The 19,537-nt window shown below is 37.4% G+C and overlaps 1 protein-coding gene across 1 annotated transcript in view; it reads left to right on the top strand.

Moving 5' to 3' along the window:
• The window catches only part of LOC124608439 (serine/threonine-protein kinase D1), a 213,421-nt gene that overhangs the window by 131,785 nt on the left and 62,099 nt on the right, over positions 1-19,537 (top strand). The window contains exons 9-13 of the mRNA XM_047139985.1: positions 4,685-4,808; positions 7,132-7,264; positions 8,142-8,333; positions 15,836-15,949; positions 16,052-16,320. Coding sequence (XP_046995941.1) covers positions 4,685-4,808; positions 7,132-7,264; positions 8,142-8,333; positions 15,836-15,949; positions 16,052-16,320 — 832 coding nt within the window. The remainder of the gene's footprint in view (positions 1-4,684; positions 4,809-7,131; positions 7,265-8,141; positions 8,334-15,835; positions 15,950-16,051; positions 16,321-19,537) is intronic.

Genomic DNA, 19,537 nt, shown 5'->3' with positions numbered 1-19,537 from the left:
AAAAATTTGAAAGTTGCCCCCTGACACACACACACACACACACACACACACACACACACACACACACACACACACACGGGATAGGGTCGTGGGTCGATTGTGGTATTGTTTGATATCTCCCTCCAAGACAAACAAATTGGAACTATAACTTTTTTTTCATCTAATGTGTAGTTTTTGAGATATTTCAATTTTTTCAGTTAAAATGGACATCCTGTATACCCTCATCAGTTTAGATATCATTCAAAGTGTCATTATACAGGGTGTTCCACACACAATCGGTACACCTAATGCCCGAGATTCAAGTAACAATGAACCAACTAAAAAAGAATAGATATCAGTAACATTAAAAGAACATGTAGTTACCTGTTTATAAGAAATACTGGAAATGGTGGCCTTGCACGTCCAGGCATCGCTGACTTCGTGTGATGACATTACCAGCAACACAATGCAATTCTGCAGGCATGATGTTGTTAATTGCTCTAGTAGTGTTCCGTTTCAGATCGTGAATTGTTCGGGGATTGTCAGCATACACTTTGCTTTTTAGTGTACCCCGTAATAAAATCACACGATGTTAAGTTGGAGACCCTGGGGGACAGTGGCCTTTACTGACAAGTCTATCTCCAGGGAACACTTTGGTGGCGTAGGCTGTACTTTTGTTGGATGTGTGAGCGGTTGCTCTAACTTGTTGGAATAGTGAATGCAGCTTCTTTGCATCTGTTAGCTGTGCTTAGAAAGAGTCAAAAGGTCTCTAGACATCTGACACTGTTTAAGGTGTAATTGAAAAATATGGGGCCAGTAATGCACATGTCGTCGGACAACGCGCACCAATCACCTGTCTTCTCTTAGTGGAGAGGTTCTCCATGCAGAATATGTGGGTTGTCCTGTGACCTGTATCTGAAATTCTGGGAGTTTATATAATCTGACAAATGCAGACCTCATCTGACATAAAACAGAGTAATCATTAGCAATTGATGTTAACAGCCAGTTACAACAATGAAGTCTCTTTTCCTGATCCTCAAATATTAACTGTTGCATCACCCTCACACAGAAGGCTTTTAATTTTACATCTTTTAGTACATTATGGCATGATGTACAAGATACACCGATCTGCTGTGATAACCTCCTTACCAACTTGCAGGGACTTTTCATAATGTCCATGGAAATTCTGTCTATAGTTTCAGGGATCCACACTGTCGGTCACGTATTCCTCTGCACACTCCGAGTAGAAACTTGAATAGTGCTGATCATGGGGAGTTTCCTACAAGGGTGCTTCACTTGAAACATGTCTTTACATTCTTTGATGTAGCCTGTTTCTGTGTAACACTTTGCAATATCTGTTCACTGTTCTAATGCTAAACACCCCATTTCTGTTACAGTGCAACATCGCAGGCTTCTCACAACTGATGCATGAACATAAAGCTGGATTTAACATTTTTGAAAAGAATGTGTATCCAACTTTTGAGACAGTGTTGCCACTTCTCAAGAAATTCGACTAGAGATGATTAACCTATACATGACATGTACCGGTTTTATGTGTGAAGCCCTTTATCTAATAAGTCTTTGCATCTATTTCCAGCTTGGCCAAAATTTTTATGAAGTAGCAATAAATTTCTCACTCCTTATCCAGGTTTTCCAGGGATTCTAAGCCACTTCAGGAGAACGCTGGATGTTCCCACCAACAGAATGAAAATAAGTTTTTCCCTCTGCTAGTAATCAATCTGAGTTATTGCATTGGACTTCAGTTTAGGATAATAACAAACGCCTTTGAAACTTTCTGCCAAATTAAAACTGTGTGTCAAACCTGCCCTCGGATCCAGACATTTATTTATCATTTGCAACTAGCACATACATTTAATCTGTCATGAAGTTTCGTTAGCGTGTACACTATGCAAGAGAATGAATTTTATTTTAGAAAGAACATTGCTTATCATATTTTACTATCAGAACTTCCAGTTGTTAAATGGTTTTAATTATGTGTGTACTTTTTCACAGATAAAAATCTTAAAAACTTTGCTTTTAGTAATTATTTTTAAGTAATTTAGTTATAATTGGAATATGCAAGAGCATTTGTCTCTAGGAAAATGATTGTTTTCCTATTTCATGCTATAACAATTCTGCAGCAAAGGAACCAATCGTATGGTCAGTATCTCATGATAGAACATTTGGGAATATATTTCATATGCCACCATTAACAGAACAGATCCAAGTGGCACGAAACTTCAATTTCACTTAACATCAAGGATTCTATGTAAGAATGTTTGAATGTTATTTTGGTGGAGTGGTTGGGTCACATGACTATCTGATGCAGTGCAGTATGTTTTTGTATTATGATCTAATTTCAACTTATTCCCAGTATGATTACTTATGCTGGTAGGTTTTGTGCTTTTGTTGTTGAAGTTTTATTTTATTACTTGCTTTTCTCTTGACAAATTGTGATGGTTGCATAAGGCGTTATTACATTTCTTAATGGTCTTTCCCCGTAAGAGATGCTAAATCTGACAAAAGAAACATTATTTTTGAGGGGGTGTACAATAAGCAATGCAACACTTCTTACCCCCCCCCCCCCTCTCCAGATAGCAGGTTGATTTTATTCAAGATTCCGATACGCCATATTATTCCCCACTCTTTTGGCTACAAAACCCTATTTTGCATCATAATGTGACTACCTTATGCCATCTTACTGGGAGGGGCTTATGTCCATGTGGCACTACTCTGCTGGTCGACATTGGAGCCAAAGTCTCGTTGCATTAATAACCTCCCCATCATCCATGTACTGCTTCCCCCAGAGTGCATCCTTCATTGTGCCAAATGGATGGAAGTCGGAAGGTGCAAGATCTGAGCTGTAGTATGCTTGAGGAAGAACAATCCAATGAAGTTTTGTAAGCTTCTCTCAGGGTTAGCATACATGTATGAGGCATTGCATTGTCATGGAGAAGGAGAAATGTGTTTCCATTTTTGTGGCGATGAACCTCACTGAAGTGGTTTCTTCAATTTCCTGAGGACAGCACAGTACACTTCAGAGTTGATCATTACACCATGAGGTAAGGCATCAAACATAACTACTCCTTCAAAGTCCCAGAAGATCCCCGCCATAACTTTACTGGCTGAGGCTGCGGTTTTGAAATTTTTGTTGAGAGGAGAGGTAGTGTGGCACCACTCCATGGATTGCCATTTCCTTTGGTTTCAAGGTGATGACCACATGTTTCATCACCCGTGAAGCTGTTTGACAAGAAATTGTCACAATCCACCTCATAACATGTAAACAGTTCTGGACAGATAGTCCCTCATTGCTGGTTACAATCTTCCGTTAGGCGGTGAGAAACCCAGGTGCGACTCAGCTGTGAGTACCGCAGCTGGTGGATGAGTGTGTCAGCACTACCAATAGAGTCATACAGTTGTGCAGCGAAGTGTTTGATTGTAATCTTCGATCACCTCAAATGAGTGTGTGTGCATGTTCCATCGTTGCAGAAGTCACAGCGGTCTGCGGGTGGATAGCATCCAGGAGATCGGACAGGTTTGGGCAACCTTGTTGCAGTGATGACAAATGCCTCGCTCAGTGACTCACTGTGCTTTGGTTCACTGCCAGTTCTCTGTGAACATTCTGCAAGCAGCTGTGAATATCTGAGGTGCTCTGGTATTCCACTAAGAGAAACTCAGTGACAGCTCTCGGCTTGGAATGCGCCTCGTTACAGTGCCATTTTGAAGGCTACATATAACACCACCACTAGTCAGAACTTCAGGAAACTATAGGGGCTGAAGTGGGAACATTGCACATTGACCCACAAAGAATTTAACATTTTTAAACCAAAACTGGCTGAGAAAAAAGAAATATGTTATATTACTTATTGAACACCGCTCATAGATAGTTTAATATGTAGATACAAAATAGTATACATTGTTGGAAATGAAAGTAAGTGAATATAATATTTGCGCAGAAAGAAAAATTAATGATATTTCATAATTAGAAGAAAACAAGATGTAAAAGGTGGGGAAAATAATGTTCTGCACAATTTATAATTTTTTCATTCCACTTCTCTCCATTTCCTGCAGTTTTTAAACACAATTTTTGTAGAAACCTCAGTTATGTACATTGCTTTTCCCCTTAAAAATGCAAGTACCATCATTAATCAAATAGTGGAAAATCCAGGATGGAATGTAACAACATTATGAAAAAGAAAGTTGCTACTCGCTATATAGTGGTGATGCTGAGTCACAGATAAGCACAACGAAAAGACACTCACAATTAAAACTTTCGGCCATTGGCCTTCGTCAACAGTAGATGACATTGCTGATGAAGGCCAATGGCCAAAACATTTAATTGCGAGAGTCCTTCCCCCCCCCCCCTCCCCCCCCCCCCCCTCTCCCCATCTGCAACTTATCATCTCCACTATATGGTGAGTTTCAACTTTCCTTTTCATAATACAAGCACCATCATTGTAGTTCTTAAGGCAGAGACAAAATCCTGACTCTGTAAAATGTGGTTACCCCACCTCCCTTGTAACCTCATCTTCATTGTTTAGTACTGGGCAGTGTGATGTCTGATGATGTTGACATTCATTGTAGAGTAAACCAGCCTTAATGTAAAGGACACTGCCATTCAGTGACAAGATATCTTGTTGGCATCCTGTGTGAATCAACCCTTATTCAGTTACAATAAATTTTGTTTGTCATTCTTTTTTTACAGTATGTCCCCTAGTAACAATATTCCTCTGATGCGAATTGTGCAGTCAGTGAAACATACAAAAAAGAGGGGTTCAAAAGTTATTAAAGAAGGATGGATGGTGCATTTCACTAACAAGGATCCAACGGTAAGTGGCAGCTTTGACTGACACATACACTGCTTAAGACTATATTGTTGCATGTGGCGGTAGTCTTTATGAACTCATACTGAGTGGATCTTATAACTAGCCAAAACTTTCCATCAAGTATTGCATGTATGTTAAACATATTTGGTGATTAACTTATTTCAGTTTAAAATTTGGCAAGCACAATTGTTTTAAAATGGTGTAATCCTCTGGTTGTAATTGCAATTGCACAATTTACATTGAAATTTCTCCTTCTCAGTTCGAGGAACAGTCAAGAAACTAGCAAAACTTCTTTCTCATTATTGTGTGGAAAATAAGTTACATTCTTCTATTTCTTACATTTTCCACTTTGCTGTTCTATTGTTTTCACATAATTCATTGTAATGTATTGCATTTGATGGATTTCATTGCACTAGTCCAACAGTTTTCACTATCTTTTCCCCACAAATCCTACACAACAATTTTTATGAAAAGCTCTACCTTGGAACTGCTCACATTGAGCTCTACCTAAGAACTACCACTTTACAGACGTCTACCTGGCAATATTCAGGCCAAATCAAAGAAAACGGAATCAAATAAATGACAGAATATAATATTAAATGAAGGTAATTTTCAGACTTTTAATGAAATTGTTCTTTTGGGTCAGAGGGTCAGTGATTAAATGCCAGGTCTAGAGCAGCAAATGATAATGGAAGTAAGACTTCAGAAAAATCAAGACACATTCATTTTGTCAATATTGAAAAGGCCTTTGATAGTGTGAAATGATGCAAGATGTTTGAAATTGTGAGAAAAATAGGAGTGAACTTAAGAATAGGTTGAGTAGTATACAATATGTATGAGAACCAAGTGTGAACAATAAGAAAGTAAGACCTAGAACTTAAAGTGCTCAGATTACAAAGAGTGCAAGATAGAGACACAATCTTTCGCCACTACTGTTCAATCTGTATTGAATAAGCATTTTCAGAAATAAAATAAAACTGCAAAATTGGGATTAAATTTCACTTTGAAGGGATATCAATGGTAAGATTCGCAGATGAAATTAAGGAAGACAAGGGTAATTAAGAGTAATAATAATTAACAGGAAATTACCATCAAAATTGATGACCACAAAGAAGGTGAAATGAAGGAATTCTGCTACCTTGGAAGCAAAATAACACATAATGGATGAAGTAAGGAGCACGTAAAAAGCAGTTTGTTGATGGTGCACATTCCATTGTAAATAAGTATTACAGTAGTTGTATTACATGTTTCTTACCTTATAAATAAATATAAAACTTTTTTATTTTAAATTCAGTGCAATAGTATTTGTAAAATGACTCTTAGTGTTCATTAAAAAATGACGATCATTCCACTTGGGACCTGTGGAATGGTACATTAGCTTATTTGTTTTAGTTTAAATATTTGTCATGTATTGTTGTTTTTCTGACATGTTCCACATCCTGGAGGACCTCCTCACTACGGATCAATTGGAATGAAAGTAAATCTAATCTAATCTAATCCAAGACATTAAGGAATCGGCACTTTAGTATTGGAGGGAAGTGAGTGAATTGTAGAGGGAAACCAGAGGCAAATACAGTAACCAGTCTTTGGACTGAAGATGACAACAACAACATCTGTAACAAAAGTATTTGTGAGATAAAATCTGTCACTGTTGACATTGTTAACTTTGTCCAAAATAAACCCAAGCAGTATTTGCTGAACGTTTTGTCCTCATCCTGAGTCTGAATGCAGTCAAGACATTTATCACATCAACATTGTCATTTTATTTCAGTTGTAGGTTCTTGAACTGTTCGACAACTCTTATGGCACCAGACCAAAGTTACAAGTGCATTGATACGCCTCTGTGTTTATGCACAGGAGTGCTCCTCATTTTGCAAATGTGATGGTACATACATATACTTTCCACCTTTAATATACCACCTGATAGATTTGAGTTCTTTACAAACCACCCTTTGCCTGCCCCTTCCCCACCCTCTTTATCTCTAGTGTGCTTGTACCAATTGCACAAAGAGAAAACACAGCACCTTCATAACAGAATTTGTATTTATGTGCTCACATCAATTATTAATCAAGCAAATATCTATCTGGTTGCGTTTGTTTCCTGTATATCATTGCTATTGCTGTTTTTACTGGAGATATAACAATGTAATGTAAATTATTGAGAAAATTTTTTGTGTATGATTTAACAGTAATATGTCTATAATGACACAACAAGAATAGCAATCATTTTAATAAAATCACATTTTTTTATTCAGAGGAATTCACTTGACAGTGATACTACTTCCCATCTGTTGTTACGTCAAGTTATTTGTTTCCCTTTTTACAGAGGAAACGACATTACTGGCGCCTTGACACCAAATCATTAACATTATTCCAAAATGACACAAGCTCCAAGTATTACAAAGAGATTCCATTATCTGAGATACTTTCTGTGGAAACAGCTCGAAGCCCACATGGCGGTAAGTAAATGTGGTTCACATTCTTTCTCATGTGAATTTAAAAAAAATATTTGTTTGGTGTGTATTTAGACTTAATGAACATTTTAGACAAATATTTCAGAATTTCATGACAATTTGCATTTATAGAAAAACAGAACAGTTCATTACTACAGTAGATAGTGTTGTCATTTAATGGGTCATTGATTATTCAAGATTTGATTGCTTGCAGTTTTGTTGACTTAAATTTACTGAATACTCTATTATCCAAGGGACTAAATTCTGTGAGCAGAAATTGTGATTGTTCATTGCAAGAACAGAAATTTAGGAATACATTTTAAGGCATAATGGCATAATGAGTTATGTGCATTGATAGACGATGAGGCTGCACTACATCCATCCATAGGCACACAGGTACAACTTAAACAGCACATAAGGTAAAGAAGAGAAATGTACTGGCCTACATACCAAGTACACTGATATACATTAAGCTGGAAAATGGGATTAGTTTTTTATCATAGGAATGTCATGTTTAAATTCCGATATACCCCATCCATTTAAATGTTAAAGTATTTCAAGCCATTGAATGTATTTTGAAGTAGGTCAAAGGAAATCATCATGAAGTGACTATTCCATTAGACATAACAATGTTTGTGTGATATGCAAACACTTGATGAATGAGATCTCTCTGCTTAAGACCATATGCTGTCCTGGCAGAAGAATAAAAGAAGAATTCAGTCCACAATGAGAAAACACCAGTCATTTTCAGACCTTCCAATTATGTTATAACGTGATACAGAAATGACTGTTAATAATTTGCAGACTTTGTTGTGAAAGAAACTTTTTTTATTGCAGTTACGATGTAATTTAAATTTTGATTACTTGTAATACCTGGTTTCAGATGTGATGCATTGCTTTGAACTCAGGACGGCCAACATTGATTACTATGTGGGTGAAGACCCTCTGCATCCTGTAGTAAGGGAAGGAAGTGTGGCAATTCTTCCTCCAGAGGATTCTGGTGTAGGAGTTCACTTAGCTAAAAGCTGGGAAACTTGCATTCGACAGGCTCTGATGCCTGTAACTTCTTCCACCAGTAAGTACATTATAAACGATGTAGTTTATGAGTTAAATTTCTCTTGAAAATTATTGATGGTAGTACTGTGTGTTGTGTGGGGAAACATAGGTTGCAGCTGAGCTACTGCGAAGTATTTTGTATAAAGAAAAAATTGCCAATTGGTGGCAGTCTCTACACATGTACAAGATTGGCATGTGAAAAAGAGAGATGAAATGTTCCAGGAAATGAGATTATTCACAAATTTGACAGAAAGCTTTGCAGGAGCTCAGGTCAAGGGAGACACTTTAGAAAAGAATGAGGGAAATCAACATGGAGATAGCAGTAACATAGGGAATACACGGGGAAGATGGGGGTGGGGATATAGAGAGAGAATATAGAAATGTGGATAAGAGGAAACAGAGAGGTAGAGGGACAGAAGCAAATGCTGAAGAACAATGAAGACTTTGAAAAAGTAGTAGTTCATAATAAAAACAGAGATGGTCAGGGATATCTAATATGTAGGGCATAAAATGTCAGTTTAAAAACCTCTTATTTGTGCAGGGAAGAAACCAATGTATTTTTTTTTTTTTTTTTTTTTTTTTTTTAAAAAAAAAACTTAATATCTTGTGGGACACATGATAAGTATTTGTTTGGGCCGATTCGTCAACACATTACAATAAACTTCTGATCAGTAATTGTGACTTTGCAACATAATTTTATTTTAAAAGGTAATAAATAAGTGGTACTACTATCTATGTTGAGAACAGTGTTACATATAGTGCAATCAGTGTACATAATTTTTGTTGAGAGTAGCATTTTCAATTTTTTGCTATGAAATTGGCTGTAAATAGTTCATGTTGCTCAACTGTAACGTTGTGTATAGCATCTTCAAGAAATCTTAGCCCTTTTTTTAAGCAGCTAAGTCTTCCTTTTAGTACACCCATTTAAACATAAAACATAGTACTTGGGGACTTCATTATAAACTTTTTGGCAAATTCTAGTGGAATATCAGAGTTGAAATTTTGATGTTCATGTATAACCTAGCTTCCCATTAGAATAATTTCATTTTCAAGCATATTGCTTAACTCTATGCTTATAAGTAAATAACAGTTGAACCATCGTAATCCAGAAGGATCATTTGAGTACCAAAGAGCTTTACTAGCCATGCTTCAGTTGGAGGGGAGGTGGTATACCCGAGGTTTTGACTTAAATAGGTGACATCACTATTAATCAAGTTAATGGTGTTTTGGAATGCACTGACTAGAAGCCATTGACACAGACAGAATATTTAGGAAGGTTAACAAGATATGTCAACAGGCAGTCTCTGTATACTTGTTGAGGAACCCAACTGTCACTTCCATCACATGACATCCTGGAAGCCAAGGATTACACCAGTGATGTAGTCAGTATTTTGCGACTTCCAACAAGAGATTTTGACTCAGTTCCACACCAATATGTAATAATCAAAGTATGGTTGGTTGTGGTATCAAACGAAATTTGTGAAAGGATTGAGAATTTGTTGGTAGAGAGTCACAGAATGTTAATCTTGGATAGAGATCCATTGACAGATCAAGTGTAACTTCAAGAATGCCCCGTGGAAGTGTGTTGGGAGCCTTGCTTTTTCATGTAAATTAATGACTGTCAAACAGTGTTAATCTCAGATGGTATACAAGTTTGCGTACAGAACTCTTGTGTGACCCATCCTTGTGCTTATATAATGTGTGTGGGACTAACTAATAGGAATAGTAAAGGATGTTAAACATAATGAAATATGGCAAAATGAATGGCCACAGGTTTGTTTGACCCGTGGGACAGTGTCACGGAAATGCTGAAAAACCTGAATTGGCAGATACTTGAAGCCGGAAATCCTGAGAGCCACAATTAAGTGAGGAATATAAGGAATAAACAACTACTTCACCCTCCCCTCTACCCCTCCATGTATTGTTCCCATAGGGACTTCAGAGAAAAAGTTTGTATGATTACAGTGTGCACAGAGGCATATGAGCAGTCATTTTTTCCAGTCTCATACACAAGTGGAATAGAAAGAAACCATAATACATGGTTCTATGAGAAGTACCATCTTTCACGCATTTCACAGTAAATATGAATGTAGATGTAAACAGACAATAATGCCTCCTTGGAATCAGGCTGGAACTGGATAAATGGCTATAATTTCAGTAGGGGGACGGACAGAAGAAAGTATTTTAATGTGAACAGCGAACGATTAGAAGAAATAGGTTATGACAATGAATTATGACCAGAGATTGGTACATTATAAAGTCCCACAAGGCTCTGGACTTCGATCCTCACTTATTTCTCATGTTTGTCAATGACCTCTCTCTCTTTTTGGTAACAAAACAAAGAACTTTACATGATTATTTGTTGATATATGTATTACTATAGACTTCAAAACTGCTGTGAACTTTGAGGGCAATGCCAACTAGCTGCTTGCCGATATTCTGCTCTTTTATTATTCACAGGAAATTTTCCTACATGAAACCTCAGCTTAACCACCTACAACCACTTTCATTCCAACCATAAAAACCTATAGGAGTACACATGACAGCCAGCGAATACAAATGATATATGTCTCCATATAAAGCTGGGAACATCAAAATCTCAAAAGAAAAGGAAGAAGAATTCAACAACATTTGCTATCGGAATAATTTAATAATTTATATCGGAGCTATCAGTGATTTGAAATTCAGTTGCTGTGGTCAGTTATGTGTGGTGGTGTAATTTTAGAGGGCAGTCAATCAGCATAAAATAAATAATTTGCCATTCAAATAATGACTGTCAGATTTGAGTGTTCAGTGTTGTCAAGAATATCCTGTCTTAGTCTTTTTGAGGAAGTAGTTATACTGGCTACTTACACTATATCTTTAACACTTTTTTATTTTCTGAATTAATATTTTGATAAATAAAAATAGGCCATTTTTTCTGTATTTGCTTTTCAATTTATGATTTTTCTTGCTTTTCTGTTTGTTGTTGTTGTTGTTGTTGTGGTCTTCAGTCCTGAGACTGGTTTGATGCAGCTCTCCATGCTACTCTATCCTGTGCAAGCTTTTTCATCTCCCAGTACCTACTGCAACCTACATCCTTCTGAATCTGCTTAGTGTATTCATCTCTTGGTCTCCCTCTACGATTTTTACCCTCCACGCTGCCCTCCAATACTAAATTGGTGATCCCTTGATGCCTCAGAACATGTCCTACCAACCGATCCCTTCTTCTGGTCAAGTTGTGCCACAAACTTCTCTTCTCCCCAATCCTATTCAATACTTCCTCATTAGTTATGTGATCTACCCATCTAATCTTCAGCATTCTTCTGTAGCACCACATTTCGAAAGCTTCTATTCTCTTCTTGTCCAAACTATTTATCGTCCATGTTTCACTTCCATACATGGCTACACTCCATACGAATACTTTCAGAAATGACTTCCTGACACTTAAATCAATACTGGATGTTAACAAATTTCTCTTCTTCAGAAACGCTTTCCTTGCCATTGCCAGTCTACATTTTATATCCTCTCTACTTCGACCATCATCAGTTATTTTGCTCCCCAAATAGCAAAACTCCTTTACTACTTTAAGTGTCTCATTTCCTAATCTAATTCCCTCAGCATCACCCGACTTAAATAGACTACATTCCATTATCCTTGTTTTGCTTTTGTTGATGTTCATCTTATATCCTCCTTTCAAGACACTGTCCATTCCATTCAACTGGTCTTCCAAGTCCTTTGCTGTCTCTGACAGAATTACAATGTCATCGGCGAACCTCAAAGTTTTTATTTCTTCTCCATGAATTTTAATACCTACTCCGAATTTTTCTTTTGTTTCCTTTACTGCTTGCTCAATATACAGATTGAACAACATCGGGGACAGGCTACAACCCTGTCTTACCCCCTTCCCAACCACTGCTTCCCTTTCATGTCCCTCGACTCTTATAACTGCCATCTGGTTTCTGTACAAATTGTAAATAGCCTTTCGCTCCCTGTATTTTACCCCTGCCACCTTTAGAATTTGAAAGAGAGTATTCCAGTCAACATTGTCAAAAGCTTTCTCTAAGTCTACAAATGCTAGAAACGTAGGTTTGCCTTTCCTTAATCTTTCTTCTAAGATAAGTCGTAAGGTCAGTATTGCCTCACGTGTTCCAGTGTTTCTACGGAATCCAAACTGATCTTCCCCGAGGTTGGCTTCTACTAGTTTTTCCATTCGTCTGTAAAGAATTCGTGTTAGTATTTTGCAGCTGTGACTTATTAAGCTGATAGTTCGGTAATTTTCACATCTGTCAACACCTGCTTTCTTTGGGATTGGAATTATTATATTCTTCTTGAAGTCTGAGGGTATTTCGCCTGTTTCATACATCTTGCTCACCAGATGGTAGAGTTTTGTCAGGACTGGCTCTCCCACGGCCGTCAGTAGTTCCAATGGAATATTGTCTACTCCGGGGGCCTTGTTTCGACTCAGGTCTTTCAGTGCTCTGTCAAACTCTTCACGCAGTATCGTATCTCCAATTTCATCTTCATCTACATCCTTTTCCATTTCCATAATATTGTCCTCAAGTACATCGCCCTTGTATAGACCCTCTATATACTCCTTCCACCTTTCTGCTTTCCCTTCTTTGCTTAGAATTGGGTTTCCATCTGAGCTCTTGATATTCATACAAGTCGTTCTCTTATCTCCAAAGGTCTCTTTAATTTTCCTGTAGGCGGTATCTATCTTACCCCTAGTGAGATAGGCCTCTACATCCTTACATTTGTCCTCTAGCCATGCCTGCTTAGCCATTTTGCACTTCCTGTCGATCTCATTTTTGAGACGTTTGTATTCCTTTTTGCCTGTTTCACTTACTGCATTTTTATATTTTCTCCTTTCATCAATTAAATTCAATATTTTTTCTGTTACCCAAGGATTTCTACTAGCCCTCGTCTTTTTACCTACTTGATCCTCTGCTGCCTTCACTACTTCATCCCTCAAAGCTACCCATTCTTCTTCTACTGTATTTATTTCCCCCATTCCTGTCAATTGCTCCCTTATGCTCTCCCTGAATCTCTGTACAACCTCTGGTTCTTTTAGTTTATCCAGGTCCCATCTCCTTAAATTCCCACCTTTTTGCAGTTTCTTCAGTTTTAATCTACAGGTCATAACCAATAGATTGTGGTCAGAGTCCACATCTGCCCCTGGAAATGTCTTACAATTTAAAACCTGGTTCCTAAATCTCTGTCTTACCATTATATAATCTATCTGATACCTTTTAGTATCTCCAGGGTTCTTCCATGTATACAACCTTCTTTCATGATTCTTAAACCAAGTGTTAGTTATGATTATGTTGTGCTCTGTGCAAAATTCGACCAGGCGGCTTCCTCTTTCATTTCTGTCCCCCAATCCATATTCACCTACTATGTTTCCTTCTCTCCCTTTTCCTACACTCGAATTCCAGTCACCCATGACTATTAAATTTTCGTTTCCCTTCACAATCTGAATAATTTCTTTTATTTCATCATACATTTCTTCAATTTCTTCGTCATCTGCAGAGCTAGTTGGCATATAAACTTGTACTACTGTAGTAGGCGTGGGCTTCGTATCTATCTTGGCCACAATAATGCGTTCACTATGCTGTTTGTAGTAGCTTACCCGCATTCCTATTTTCCTATTCATTATTAAACCTACTCCTGCATTACCCCTATTTGAGTTTGTGTTTATAACCCTGTAGTCACCTGACCAGAAGTCTTGTTCCTCCTGCCACCGAACTTCACTAATTCCCACTATATCTAACTTCAACCTATCCATTTCCCTTTTTAAATTTTCTAACCTACCTGCCCGATTAAGGGATCTGACATTCCACGCTCCGATCCGTAGAACGCCAGTTTTCTTTCTCCTGATAACGACATCCTCTTGAGTAGTCCCCGCCCGGAGATCCGAATGGGGGACTATTTTACCTCCGGAATATTTTACCCAAGAGGACGCCATCATCATGCAATCATACAGTAAAGCTGCATGCCCTCGGGAAAAATTACGGCTGTAGTTTCCCCTTGCTTTCAGCCGTTCGCAGTACCAGCACAGCAAGGCCGTTTTGGTTATTGTTACAAGGCCAGATCAGTCAATCATCCAGACTGTTGCCCTTGCAACTACTGAAAAGGCTGCTGCCCCTCTTCAGGAACCACACGTTTGTCTGGTCTCTCAACAGATACCCCTCCGTTGTGGTTGCACCTACGGTACGGCTATCTGTATCGCTGAGGCACGCAAGCCTCCCCACCAACGACAAGGTCCATGGTTCATGGGGGGGGCTTTTCTGTTTGTAATTGAAAAATTGTATGGTGTATGTTGTATAATTAATAATAAGGTCCTTTTTTACTTGATAGCTCAAACCCAATGATCTAAGCATATGATGTGATTGCACGTTACACGTTTCATCTCATTCTCCATCCTTGCATGAGCACACACTAGTAGATTTATGGAACATGTAGCGAAGTAAATAAACTTCCTTTCATTGTGTCAAATTGTTTATCCACATACGCCACAAACCACCGTAGAGTGTGTGGTGGAGGGTACCCTGTACCATTCCTTCTCATTTCCTCTCCTGTTCCACTTACAAATAAAGCAAGCGAAAAAGACTGTGCAGGGTACTGTGTGAGCCTTAATTTATCGTATCTTATCTTTGTAGTCCTTAAGCACAATGTATGTTGGCAGCAGTAGAATAGTTCTGCAGTCAGCTTCAAATGCCAGTTCTCTAAATTTTCTTGATAGTGTTTCTTGAAAAGAATGTCACCTTTCTTCCAGGGATTCCTGTTTGAGTTCCCGAAGCATCTTTGTAACACTTATGTGTTGTTCAAACCTACCAGAAACAAATATAATCGCTCGCCTCTGAAATGCTTCGATGTCTTTCTTCAGTGTGACCTAGTACAGATCCCAAATACTTGAACAGTTTTCAAAAATAGGTCACCTCAGCATCCTACATGCGGTCTCCTTTACAAGTGAACCACTCTTTCTTAAAATTCTCCCAATAAACCGAAGCCGACCATTTACCTTCCCTACCACAGTTTTCACGTGTGTGTTCCCTCTCATACTGCTTTGCAATGCTGCACCCAGATATTTAAACAACTTGACAGTATCTAGGTCTCTAGTAATACTGTATCTGAACTTTACAGGTTTGTTCTTCCTGCTCATCCACATTAACTTACATTTTTCCACATTTAGAGCTAGCTGGCATTAATCACACCAACTGGAAATTTTGTCTAAATCATCTTGTATCTTCCAACAGTCACTCAGCTTAGGTACCTTACCGTACACTACGGCATCATCAGCAAACAACCGCAGATTGCTGCCCACCCTGTCCACCAAATCATTTATGTATGTAGAGAACAACAGCAGCCCTATCACACTTCCCTGGGTGACTCCTGGCAATACCCTTGTCTCTGATGAAAATTATGTGCATGACAGCATAGCTTTATTTATTCTGCCATTATTTTATTGTTCTCTCTGTAATATTGTCTGCTGTTTCTACATTAGTGCATAGTTTCATTTTACTGCATATTTTTTTAAAGATGCAGATAATAGCACAGGCGAATCCGATGAAAGAGTGACTGACATGAGCCAAGTTTACCAGATTTTCCCAGATGAGGTTCTTGGTTCAGGGCAATTTGGAACAGTTTATGGAGGTAAATAGTTTTTTTTTTAAAGAAATTGTACTTCACATTCTTAGTAACTCTGTACAAGAATTTTACTCACTGGCTGTTATAACACGTGTGCTTGCATTTCAGGTGTACATAGAAAAACAGGTAGAGCTGTTGCTATAAAAGTAATTGATAAATCAAGGTTTCCAACAAAGCAGGAAGCTCAATTGAAAAATGAAGTATCAATTTTACACACCATCTGCCATGCAGGTGTTGTAAATCTTGAACGAATGTTTGAGACTCCAGAGAGAATATTTGTTGTCATGGAAAAATTGAAGGGTGATATGCTAGAAATGATTCTTTCAAGTGAACGTGGGCGATTAAGTGAACGGATAACTAAATTCCTTATAACACAGGTGCAGTAATTAAATACCTTGTGTCTTCCTCTATTACTAAATGTGTATACATATGGGAAATGTTTGTCATCTTATTAACAGGTGCTGAACATGGTCTGACTTACAAAGAATATTATTCAGAATTAATTTCAGTGGCAATTTTTTTAAATAATGCGTTCAGTAACGTAATATTTAGTGCGTCCAGGTTTTGTGTGCCTAATTGTTACTTAAAATTGCCACCATCATCCCAGTTATCAGCCATTAGCTTAAGTTATTCTGGTATATTGCACTAGATAATTTTTAAAATTATACAAGTCAACTGCCACTTTATACAAGATAATGCAGAAGATACGTATCCTCCATGCAGACTGTGCACTATATTTGTGGGTCAGTTCCTCAGTTGTGTCAACTTTCTGATTTGTCTTGATATCAGGAGGTAAATATTTTAATTTCTTCTTTCTCTTTTACATTATTGCCGTGTATAAGAATTACGTGCTCATTTTTCTTTCTTTGGTATACAATCAAGACATGTTTTCAAGTGCCAAGTCAGTCCTAAAGGCATTTTCCAGCTTTGTGTTGCTTTACCTCATCAGAATTTTAACGATGTTTCCTTCACATAGGCAAATTTCTTGCTAATTACAGACATTCAGATCAGGTTGATTTGCCATCTCACCCTCCCCCCCCCCCCCCTACCCCCCACCACCACCACCACCACCACCACCACAAAGAAAAGAAGTGTTTTTGATGAACTTTGGATTCAATGTGTCCATCCTGTAATCATTCTTCGAAATACATTTATTTCAAGAGACACCTTGACATGCATAATTACAGCAATTTTCTCCAACCCACTAGATATCACACTCAATAATTGAAATGCCATAGAGCACCAAGAGTCTGATCTTAGCAGAATATTTGTGAATCTCCTTTATCTTTTTGGATACTCACTGCCTACTTTCTTCCAGCTTGTGTTGATGCATGTTAATGTTATTTCATTATGATCATCTGTAGTGGCTATCCTGAATTATGAACGATTTTACTAATCCAGCTGAGATGATTAATGGCTCCTGATGAAGCTTGGTAAAAAGCTTCCGTCTCTACCATCCCACCATTCATTCATGACTTGGTCTTCATCTATTACAAAACCATTAACTTTATTGCAGAAGTCCATTCCTGATTCAGTGTCAGAGTTCTCTAATATAAGCGTGATCTCTTTATGAGAATGTTGACATTGGTTACACACAAAAACAAGAATGAATGTTTTCTCACTGTATTCAGTTATTAGTTACTACCCTTCATAGCTGGATTTTCCTTGCTGCATAGCAGCGTACTCTGTTGCTGCAGCCACATAATTAATTGCTGTGGTATAAAATTGACATCTTTCACTCATCTTCTGAAATTTCTATGAATCTGGAGATTGCAACAATCCTTGTAACAAAAACAAAAAGGAGAGAAAACGCATGAATTATATTTTAAACAACTAAAAAAGAATTATATTTTAAACAACTAAAAAAGTCAATCACAGTTACTAAGTAGAATTGGCTATGTGCTATATTTCAATTCTTTAATCATTCTAGTATAAGTAACAATCTCGTGGCATAAGTGTCCAATGGAATCATCACATATATAATCAAAAGTTTTCATTTGAAATGGTTTACAGTTGAAATATCTCACATTCTGTAGCTGTAGATTAAAAACTAATTTAAGCTATAATTTAATCTTAACTCCTACTGATTGTTGTACATAATGATTGTGTGAACTAAAACATTACTTTGTACTTTCCAGAGTATAGAACTGACAGAAAGTTGTTGTTTTTTTTACAGCAAATAGATATCCATATATCTGCATAAGAATTAATTATCTAGAATTATAAGTGAAGTCCTCTCCACTTGGTTATTAGTGCCTTGCCACTTTTTTCCAACCTTCCCCAATACATGCCTCCTTCCTCTCTGGGGAAAAAAAATTGTATAATATCCAAAAGCTGGATGCAGATTTTTCCATTTCAAGTGTTTTTGTTGACAAGTACTTGAAATTTCACCTTCTGATTGCAAGTACTAGCTATCCATTCTGTTCTCCTTGTAATTATATAGTTTTCTCACGCAGATGCAATAGTAATATGGTAATGGAAAGTCCTGGACAGATCATAAATAAGTTAAGGAGTAAAGGTAACAACTCACTGAACATTCACCATGCTGAGTTGTTAATAGCCACAGGGAGGGGGGGAGGGGGGGGGGACGCTGTGCCCAGGCCTTGGAGGAAGATAGGAAGATTTAAGATTTGCCTGACAGCTAGCTGTTCTTTTTCTTTTTTTATATGCCTATCTATGACTCAGCAGTTCAATTATTGAGTGAGTTGTTACTCTTGGTCCTTCAATTATTCATAATGCAATAGTACACATCAGCTGAATACTACAACCAAAGCAATTTTTTTGACCTTCTTTCTGTTATTAGTGGTGTGTTAATTTGCAACACTGTAAGCATAATTGAAGTAATCATAACTGGGAAATAATATACTGACGAATTTTTAGAAGCAGAGCTCTGCTAATTGCCTTTCAGTTTGACTTCTGCAAACTTTTTTTTTTTTTTTTTTTTTTTTTTTTTTTTTTTTTTTTTTTTTTTTTACAAAATAAATAAATGAAACTTCACAAATGATGTCCTGGCAAAAGATGAACAAGTAAATTTATCCTGTTAGCTTTTTATGTGATTTTGTTGAGAGCTTTGATTTTGTAGACCAGACAATTATTCTCTGGAAACTAAACGTTTGTGGCATTGATGCTATATTGTCCACTTACGCCAGAATAACAGATGTGTGAAAATAGTGACTTTTACTTACATGCATCAGTCAGTTTCATTTTCTTTGTTATGGTAAAACTTCAAATAAGTTGCCTTGTTGGAGAAAATGCAATGTCCATTATCATGAAAGTACAAAATGGGCATACTTGGTAATGCCACAACATTGAATGCCCTACATTCATGATTTTGGTTCTCTGTTAAAAGCCCTCAGTTAATTGTGCTAACACTAATATCCTGGGTAGTCTTAGAAGTTTTCTTACATGCAAAGTATTTCGTCATTATTTACGTCACTTCACTTGTAACAATGTGTTTGATAACATGTCAGCTGTTCATTTAACAGGACAAACAAACAGTGGAAAATCCAGGACGGAATGTAACAATATTACAAAAAGGAAAGTTGCTGCTCACCATATAGCGGAGATGCTGAGTCGCAAATAAACGTAACAAAA

This window comes from Schistocerca americana, chromosome 1 (genome assembly GCF_021461395.2).
Source record: "Schistocerca americana isolate TAMUIC-IGC-003095 chromosome 1, iqSchAmer2.1, whole genome shotgun sequence".
In the NCBI taxonomy this organism is placed as follows: domain Eukaryota; kingdom Metazoa; phylum Arthropoda; class Insecta; order Orthoptera; family Acrididae; genus Schistocerca; species Schistocerca americana.
Note: the sequence above shows the minus strand (reverse complement) of the source record. Positions and strands in the feature narration are given on the sequence as shown.